The sequence below is a fragment of the Micropterus salmoides genome, unplaced genomic scaffold, assembly GCF_014851395.1.
Source record: "Micropterus salmoides isolate LMB-PRFRI ecotype aquatic unplaced genomic scaffold, ASM1485139v1 Ms_hic_scaffold_10, whole genome shotgun sequence".
NCBI classification, from domain to species: Eukaryota; Metazoa; Chordata; class Actinopteri; order Centrarchiformes; family Centrarchidae; genus Micropterus; species Micropterus salmoides.
Genome location: NW_024040041.1, coordinates 6,007,756 through 6,018,028, shown reverse-complemented (window position 1 = coordinate 6,018,028; position 10,273 = coordinate 6,007,756). Strand labels below are relative to the sequence as shown.

The window sequence follows — 10,273 nt, the reverse complement described above, 5'->3', positions numbered from 1 at the left end:
GTTGCCAGCAGGTGGCGCTATGACTGTCTGTGAATGTCAGCATGTACATGTGTTCAGGGCGGGACTCTCATCCTACATGTACAGTTTGGTCCAGATGTGAGCATGTACACTGAAGTTACGACAACTTCCGTGTCATGGCGAAGAGCTGATCTTTGACGCCACGCCACGGACACGCCCATTGACGAAAACTTGCAAATAGCACAACTTTTCATCTTCAATGCCTTTAGAAGGCACAGCACAAATTTGAGGTCGGTCGGACTAAATCCCTAGGAGGAGTTCGTTAAAGTACGAAGTGTGTAAATCATCCAAAATTTGACGTAAAATTCAAAATGGCCGACTTCCTGTTGATTTTAGGCTATGGCTCCAAGAGGCTTTTTTGTGCGTCTGGACAAGATACACGTACCACAGAAAATTCGTGCACGTAGGTGAAACGTGCGGCGGGGGCTGCTTCGTTAAAAGTCACTTCCTGTTGCCAGCAGGTGGCGCTATGACTGTCTGTGAATGTCAGCATGTACATGTGTTCAGGGCGGGACTCTCATCCTACATGTACAGTTTGGTCCAGATGTGAGCATGTACACTGAAGTTACGACAACTTCCGTGTCATGGCGAAGAGCTGATCTTTGACGCCACGCCACGGACACGCCCATTGACGAAAACTTGCAAATAGCACAACTTTTCATCTTCAATGCCTTTAGAAGGCACAGCACAAATTTGAGGTCGGTCGGACTAAATCCCTAGGAGGAGTTCGTTAAAGTACGAAGTGTGTAAATCATCCAAAATTTGACGTAAAATTCAAAATGGCCGACTTCCTCTTGATTTTAGGCTATGGCTCCAAGAGGCTTTTTTGTGCGTCTGGACAAGATACACGTACCACAGAAAATTCGTGCACGTAGGTGAAACGTGCGGCGGGGGCTGCTTCGTTAAAGGTCACTTTCTGTTGCCAGCAGGTGGCGCTATGACTGTGGGTGAATGTCGGCATGTACATGTGTTCAGGGCGGGACTCTCATCCTACATGTACAGTTTGGTCCAGATGTGAGCATGTACACTGAAGTTACGACAACTTCCGTGTCATGGCGAAGAGCTGATCTTTGACGCCACGCCACGGACACGCCCATTGACGAAAACTTGCAAATAGCACAACTTTTCATCTTCAATGCCTTTAGAAGGCACAGCACAAATTTGAGGTCGGTCGGACTAAATCCCTAGGAGGAGTTCGTTAAAGTACGAAGTGTGTAAATCATCCAAAATTTGACGTAAAATTCAAAATGGCCGACTTCCTGTTGATTTTAGGCTATGGCTCCAAGAGGCTTTTTGTGCATCTGGACAAGATACACGTACCACAGAAAATTCGTGCACGTAGGTGAAACGTGCGGCGGGGGCTGCTTCGTTAAAAGTCACTTTCTGTTGCCAGCAGGTGGCGCTATGACTGTGGGTGAATGTCGGCATGTACATGTGTTCAGGGCGGGACTCTCATCCTACATGTACAGTTTGGTCCAGATGTGAGCATGTACACTGAAGTTACAACAACTTCCTGTTTCATTGCGAATCATCGACGCCACGGACACGCCCATTGACGAAAACGCGCAAATAGCACAACTTTTCATCGTCAATGCCTTTAGAAGGCACAGCAGAAATTTGACGTCGATCCGACTAAATCCCTAGGAGGAGTTCGTTAAAGTACGAAGTGTGTAAATCATCCAAAAATGGCCATAAAATTCAAAATGGCCGACTTCCTGTTGACTTTAGGCTATGGGTTCTTGAGGCTTTTTTGTGCGTCTTGATACGATACATGTCCCCAGAAAATTTCGTACATGTAGGTTGAACGTGAACGAGGGGCTAATCATTTCCAATTTTCAAGGTGGCGCTAGCGAGTCATTTTGCCACGCCCATGTGCGAAACTTGTAGAATACGAAATTTTTCACCGGTTCTGACATGTTTGCAAATTTTGGTGAGTTTTCGAGTATGTTTAGGCCATGTCATTTGGGCCTACTTTGCAGAAAAAAAAAAAAAAAAAAAAAAAATATATATATAATCCGAGCAGATTCAATAGGGACCTCGCACGGTCGTGCTCGGGCCCTAAATATAATCCGAGCAGATTCAATAGGGACCTCGCACGGTCGTGCTCGGGCCCTAATTAAAGCTGCAAGCAAGCTGCGAGCAGATTCAATAGGGACCTCGCACGGTCGTGCTCGGGCCCTAAAAATATAATCCGAGCAAATTCAATAGGGACCTCGCACGGTCGTGCTCGGGCCCTAATAACATGCAGCTGCAGAAACTTTAAAGAGATGAGGTGGGTTTGAGATCAACTCTTCAAGATCCTAAAAACTACTGAACATCTTTTCTATTCCTGTTCAGTCACATCACAGTTTTGGCTGCATCACTGGTTAAGTCTAACATTTGACTTACTCCAAGCTACATTATTTAATGATTTGTGTCTGTCATTGTTGTGTTCTTTTGTTTTTGTATCATAAGGTTAAATAAAGTTTTTTTTATCTCTTTATTTTCTGGTTTGGTCACATTTCCTCTCTCCTTTCCTCCAAGCTGTCCCTCAAAATCCTCTCTTTACCTAATGTATCTGTGCTTCATATGCTGTATGAAATCGAAATCCCCTCCCTCTCCTTCCTGCTGTCAAACACAGCAAGTTCCACATACTTGTTCCCTCCCCTTTAGATCTACAGTTTGAAGACGGGTCTAGCCAGCATGTAGCGAACTGCAGGAGCAGGCCGGCCCCATTCACTGCAGTAACACATGCTGTGTGGATCAGTGCTCAGACTAGTTTCACTTATGAGAAAGAGAAACTCAGACGGTTGTTGCCACTGAGGGGAGAAATGGCGCAGAAAGGACTTCAGCTGGCCCGGGAAACCTTCTCTTGTTCCATCTGTCTGGATCTCCTGAAGGATCCGGTGACTATTCCCTGTGGGCACAGCTACTGCATGAACTGCATTAAAAGCTTCTGGGATGAAGTGGATGAGAAGCAAATCCAAAGCTGCCCTCAGTGTAGGCAGACCTTCACACCGAGGCCTGTCCTGCAGAAAAACACCATTTTAGCAGATGTACTGGAGGAAGTGAAGAAGACTGGACTCCAACCTGCTCCTGCTGATCTCTGCTATGCTGGACCTGAAGATGTGGCCTGTGATGTCTGCACTGGCAGAAAACTGAGAGCCCTCAAGTCCTGTCTGGTCTGTCTGGCCTCATACTGTGAGAAACACCTCCAGCCTCATTTTGAGTCACCAACATTTGGAAAACACAAGCTGGTGGAGCCCTCCGAGAAACCTCAGGAGAACATCTGCTCTCGTCATGATGAGGTGATGAAGATGTTCTGCCGTACTGATCAGAACTGTATCTGTTGGCATTGCTGCGAGAACGAACATAAAGGCCACGACACAGTCTCAGCTGCAGCAGAGAGGACTGAGAGGCAGGGAGAGCTCGAGGTGAGTCGGCAAAAAATCCAGCAGAGAATCCAGGACAGAGAGAAAGATGTGAAGGTGCTTCAGCAGGAGGCGGAGGCCATCAATCGCTCTGCTGATGAAGCAGTGGAGGACAGTGAGAAGATCTTTTGTCTCATCCAGAAAAGATGCTCTGATGTGAAGCAGCAGGTCAGATCCCAGCAGGAAACTGAAGTGAGTCGAGTCAAAGAGCTTCAGGAGAAGCTGGAGCAGGAGATCACTGAGCTGAAGAGGAAAGACGCTGAGCTGAAGCAGCTCTCACACACAGAGGATCACACTCACTTTTTACACAACTACCCCTCACTGTCAGCACTCAACGTATCTACAGAATCATACATCCTCAATATCCGCCCTCTGAGGTACTTTGACGATGTGACAGCCGCCGTGTCAGAAGTCAAACATAAACTACAGGACGTTCTGCGTGAGAAGTGGGCGAACATCGCACTGACAGTGACTGAAGTGGATGTTTTACTGCCACAACCAGATCCCAAGACTAGAGCAGGATTCTTGAAACATGCACGTGAAATCACGCTGGACCCAAACACAGCACACACAAAGGTGTTATTATCTGAGGGGAACAGAAAAATCACGAGTGAACTGCAGTCTTATCCTTCCCACCCAGACAGATTCAAAGCATGTAGACAGGTCCTGAGCAGAGAGAGCCTGACTGGACGTTGTTACTGGGAGGTGAAGTGGAGAGGGGAAGGAGTTAATGTAGCAGTCGCATACAAGAATATCAGCAGAGATAGTGAATTTGGAAGTAATGACGAATCTTGGGCATTAAATTGTTACAAAGACAGTTATACATTTAAGTACAACTATGTCTACACTCCCGTCTCAGGGCCTTGGTCTGGCAGAGTAGGAGTGTACCTGGATCACAGTGCAGGTGTCCTGTCCTTCTACAGTGTCTCTGAAACCATGACTCTCCTCCACAGAGTCCAGACCACATTCACTAAGCCTCTCTATGCTGGACTTAGTCTTCACTACTGGTATGGAGAAACTGCTGAGTTCTGTGAACTCAAATAATCAGCGGAGAGTGGGTTAAATTCTGTGTCTGTTCAGCCATGGAGGCTATTTCTCTGAATTGAAAAGTAACCTTCTCTGTGCTCTAAATGTTTGTTGAATATTTGTATTTATGTATTTGTATGTTGTTGTTTCTCTTCCACTGCATGTGTCTTAAGAGAGAAAACACCACACCTTTTACTTTGTAAACTTAATCTTTAATTACATTTGTTTGTGTTGCAGACCAAATAATGTTGTTGTTGTTGTTAGTGCTGTTGCTGGTAGTGACTATACATGTGCCACAACTGTGAATCAATTAGAATCTCTATATAATCAGTAATATCACTATATAATTCAATTCATTCATCACAGAATGTATTGCTTTTAAATCTTTAAAAAAAATGTAATGACTAATATATCCAGTTGACCTGTTCTGTTCATATACTGTATCTATCTTGGACCATTTCATTAAAGTTTCTTTAAAGACTGTTCCTGACTGATCTGTGGATCAATGTATTTCAATCAGTAGAGACTTCTGAGCACAAAAATATCATCCAAGTGTACCATATATGATACATGAGTTTTAGAGACCTCTGATCCTCTCATCAGTGCAATATTTTTTCCCAACAAACCTCATGTATACAATCAGATACATGCGATGCACGGATCGTCCCCCATAGGTCCTTCAATTGAGACAGCCAAAATAGAGGTTGTCAGTCACTGACCTACAGGTGGATTTGCAAGGAAACTTTGGCCAATTTTAAAGGAGTTAAGGTGAGAAAAACTTTCAAATTGTTTCAGATTCTTCAATATGAATAATTGCTGGATTGATGCAATTTATAGTCATATTTCATAACTTATTCTACACATAGAAAATGTGTGTATCAGTTCGGCAGAGGCTATGTGTATCAGTAAGGCTTCGGTAGACTACGCGGTCATCTCTTTTTTCATATTTTTCCAGATCCGGCAGCAGGTGAGCCGCTTATGGCTTGCCATACTCCTGTAGCAGCAGGACTGGTAGCCATGGCAGCGAGGGAGAGTGACAGTCAGCCAATCATTGCATTTGGTCCGAATGAAAGGAGTGGCTGTGTTTATTGCAGCCCTGAGAGGACAACAGACAGCCGATTTTTATCCTCTCTTTTTCAGAGCACCTAACTTTTTAATATGTATTGGTGTAAAGACAGTTTCAACAAATATGACAAAAAATGTTTTAGAAGCAACTTGCCTTTAAAGTCCAGACCCCTGATCGCTGATATCCTTTATCCAGTTGAAACGTAGTTTAAAAGAAACCGAGATCTAAAAGTATACTATAAAATAATTGTTAAAAATAGACAAGTTACTTAGTTTAGTGGAGAGCTTCTGGTGCATATAACACAAGGTGCAACACTCCAGTCCAGCAGGGGGTTATTTTTAGTATTATTTACGTCGTGTATTTGACGTGACAAACGATTAACCCACCGTGAACACATACGTTCCTGTTCATTCTGCATGCGCCAGTAGACTCCGCTCAGCTGATTGTTTTGTTTTGTGGTGCAACAGTTTTGTTAACAGAGGAGCTCCATAGCGCCCTCTGGTGGGCATACTATCCATCACTCATGACATGATGGACCCCTCTCTCTATTCCTTTTTTAATCATCAAAGCAAGGCAAGTTTATTTGTTTAGCACATTTCAAAGTGATTTACATAAAACATATAAGCAACAGGAAATATAAAAAAGTTTTAAAAGTTAAATAGAAAATAAAAACAGGCAGGTCTCCCACCTTTGCTTATTTTACTCCTTTGATTCCCCATCTCCCACTCTATCCCCACTTTAGTTACTTAGGGACTCTAACCCTTCGGGCTTTGTCAACAAGTTAACAGTGGACAAAACAGGGACTGTAATCCTTGTCATTCTACCCGGCTCTGTTAACTGAGGATCAGCCATGTGAGATGGTAGAATCAAAAGAGCACTCTAAGCTTTTTAAATAATGTTAATATCTAAAAACACAGAAAAAGAAAAAAGAACAGTAAAAGTTACAGTAAATTATAAAGGCAATGGTAAAAAGAAAAATTTTCAGTCTTAATTTAAAAGAACTGACAGTTTCCGCAGACCTGCAGTTATCTGGGAGTTTGTTCCAAATATACGGAGCATAATAACTGAACGCTGCTTCTCCTTGTTTAGATTTGACTCTGGGGACAGAAAGCAGACCTGCCCCAGACGACCTGAGAGGTCTGGATGATTCATAACGAAGCAGAAGATCAGAAATGTATTTTGGCTCTAAACCATTTAGTGCTTTTTAAACTAACAGCAGGATTTTGAAATCAGTTCTTTCACATACAGGAAGCCAATGTAAAGACCTCAGAGCTGGAGTGATGGGATCTACTTTTTTTGGTCTTAGTGACGACTCGAGCAGCAGCGTTCTGAATCAGCTGCAGCTGTCTGATGGATTTCTTAGGGAGCCCTGTAAGGACGCCGTTACAGTAGTCGAGTCGACTGAAGATAAATGCATGGATAAGTTTTTCCAGGTCCTGCTGAGACATAAGTCCTTTAATCCTTGATATATTCTTCAGGTGATAGTAGGCTGACTTTGTATTTGTCTTAATATGGCTCCTCAAATTCCATGACCACACCAAGATTTCTGGCTTGATTTGTGGTTCTTAACGTTACAGATTGAAGTCGAGCGCTGACTTTCAATTGTTCCTCCCTGGCTCCAAAAACAATAACTTCAGTTTTATCCTTGTTTAATTGAAGAGAATTCTGGCACATCCAATAGTTCAATACAGTTACTCAGCACCCGTATGGGATCATAGTCCAAGAAAGCACTAAACTGTTGAAAAACAGCTTTTTTCAATGATTTAGATTTCTCTTTTTTAAGAGTGGCTTAATGACAAAACTGGAAAAAACCTGAGAGGAGAGACATGTTGACAATTTGTAGTAGATCTGAGGCCATGCATTTGAACACATTTTTGTGTTCTGTTGGCAGAATATCTGTCATGAGTTGTAGCTTTTGCCATTTGTTTCTGGTGTCCTTCTGTTTACCTGTTCTTCTTGTTTCCTTGTCCTTAGTGTTCATGTCTTGTCTGGTGTTCTAGCTCGTAGTCCTGTGTTGTTTTGGTTTGGTAGTCTACTTGTTATATTGTTTCTTAGTCACTGCCTTAACTCTTGTTCCTGCGTTTTAGTTCTTTGTCCTTGTTCCCAGTCCTGTTCCTTAATTCAAGTGTTCACTCTGGTCTGTTTTGTGTTCAGTAACCTGTGTTCCGTCTGTTCCCCCGGTTGTCACTCTGCCTGCATGTCAGTCTCTCTGTTTCCCTCTGCTCACTGTCTCTCTCTCTGCCTCGTTAGTCTCATGTCCTTCACCTGTGTTGCTCCCGCCCTGCTCGTTAGTCCGTGTGTGTGTGTATATATACCTGGTGTTTCTGTCTTGTCTTTGTTGGGTCATTGTATGCTGTCTCCCGGAGTTGTTGTGAGGTCTCCTGTTGTCGTGTTACCCTGCTCCCTTTGGATCTCTGTTTGGACTACCTTAGTTTTTGTACTCTGTATTCAGCCACTCACCTGTAAGTGTGCTTGCTTTTGGTTCGTTCATTAAAACCCTTTGGTACTGTGTCTCTTCCTGCCTTGCGTCCTGCGTTTGGGTCCTCCAACCTGCCTCACCCACACCAAACCGTGACAATATCAAGGCAGCATGAGGAGGATTTCAGATGTTGTATTATGTCCTCCAGGTTTTTATGGGTAATAGAATCAAATTGTCTCATGCTATATGAATTGTTTTTAAGTGGACACAGGGACATATCCTGTTACTGACATGGAGGCACTGATTGCTTGTCTAATTGTTTGAATTTTGTCTATGAAGAAGGAGGCAAATTCATTGTAGGCCCAAAATCATTGATTAAAAGTATTTCCTGCAAAAGACCTAATGTTTAACAAAGCTAATTTCAGTGTTTAAAACATTATCTGGCCCACTTTTTTCGACAGGCTGCGGCTGATGAGGAATTAATACTAAATTTGCAAGATCTGTTGAGTGCTTCCTGTCTTAACACATTCACCATGCTTTTTCTGTTACCTATCAAGACAGGGATGGAGAAGACTACCAGCACATTGGGCACTGGCTTGTCTCTGATGTCTCCTGTGATCAGAGCTCTCTTCCAGTGGGGGCTGAGGTGGCTCTCCTTCAAGGTTTCTGGTGTGTTGTGTTATGTCTTCTTCTTGTTTTGATTCCTAAGGCGAAGTCCATCTGCCTTAAAAAGATGTCTGCGGTCCCACAGAAAGCAAAAGTTTTCGATGAAATGCACTGAATGGACAGCACATGCCGTTGAGAGCCACGTGTTCAATGCCATCAATCTGCTGAATCTCTCAGCTCCTCTTTGGACTGGCGGTAGAGGGCCACTGATAAACACCTCAGCATTCAAAGAGCTGACTGTGGTCAACAGATTATCAAAGTCCTTTTGCAACACTTCAGACTGTTGCTTCACAACATCACTGGTCCCGATGTGCAGTATGATGTTTTTCCCAGTAGGATGTTCAGCCACGATATGCAGGATTCTTTCTGCATATCCTCCTCAGGTCCCTGCACACACCTCTCAGAGGTATCAGTCTGCAGTATGAACTGTTTCTCAAAATCTGGATGTAAAACGGGATTCTTACGGAGAGATTCTTAAATGTCTTTGAAAGCTGTTGTCATTTTGATACATTCGGTTAGTTTTGGTTTGGTTTTGGTATTTTATTTAAAATATTGTTATACATTAAGTAACTGGCTACCTTTGTACTTCACAAATTGACTTCTGTGTTGATGTGAAATGACATCGACAGTTGTTAAGAAAGTCTGAATGTTTGTGTTATTTGTTGTACCTGTTTAATAACATTTTATCACATCCAGCTCCTTGGCTGAATGCATAGTAGTGTTTATGTAATGTTTTTGATCATGTTGTTATGGAAGACCTGAGCATTAACTGGGAGGGGTCCCTTGTGGAAAATCATTTCACCTGTTAGCATTATCAGAACAGTTAGACATGATGTCATATTGTGTTTCAGCAGCTTTAAACTAAATAAAAAAATCTGACAATGGTTGTTAATTAATTAGAGGTAATATTGCTTCGATATAGACAATTTTTTTCCTTTTCCCTCCACAGATGCTGTGTGATAAAGCAGTTTCCAAATCCCACAGTCTGCAGTCCTACTCAAAGATAACCGACCCTCCACTCCAAGGATAAGGATTGTGACATTTTTCAGTTTCAGTTTGGTTCCATCATTTGTACTGCATGCTTGTGACGGAGTACCTTCACTACAGCTGAGTAAGCGCTTGGACTGCCAGACCAACGAGCCTGGCTCTTTGTCTTTGCTGTCAAAGTTGCATATTTGGTACCCTGTTCAGGGAACGCATTTATGTAAAGTTTAAAATATATTTAAACTGTTCTTCAAGTATAGCACAAAAGGGTATTATAAGTTAAATTTAAAGAAGTAAGTACGTTAAAATATATTGCAATTATCTTAAAGTTGACTTCAAGTATTTCTAAAATGACACTTAACATACTTTAAGTTGTTCCAAAATGACACATTTAATATACACTTAGTATAGTACAATTAAAATGTGATAAGTGCATCCAAAAAAAGTGCTACTTAAGTATATTTCTTTTTGACTTGGGTTTTTAGTTCCAATTAAGCAAAGGGCAGCCAGGGAAACACAGAGCTGCTCATTCTTGGTAAATAGGCCCACAAAATAAACAAATGACTCTAACATAGACTGCCCCTAATTGACTATGCTAATAAGCAATTAGCAATTGATCAATTATCAGTGTAGCCATTATGTTCTTTATAACAAACCATTAACTTGTCTTATAGATTTCTTACA

At 42.4% G+C, this 10,273-nt stretch overlaps 1 protein-coding gene across 1 annotated transcript; it reads left to right on the top strand.

Moving 5' to 3' along the window:
• Positions 1–2,804: 2,804 nt before the first annotated feature.
• Positions 2,805–4,937, top strand: LOC119882308 (tripartite motif-containing protein 16-like). Its single transcript, XM_038692314.1, has one exon. It carries the CDS (start codon positions 2,829–2,831, stop codon positions 4,470–4,472), a length of 1,644 nt encoding a protein of 547 aa, XP_038548242.1. The 5' UTR covers positions 2,805–2,828; the 3' UTR covers positions 4,473–4,937.
• The last annotated feature ends 5,336 nt before the right edge of the window (positions 4,938–10,273 follow it).

Coding starts and splice junctions, on each gene's coding strand:
- LOC119882308 (XM_038692314.1), top strand. CDS start 2,829: ATGGCGCAGAAAGGACTTCAGCTGGCCCGGGAAACCTTCTCTTGTTCC.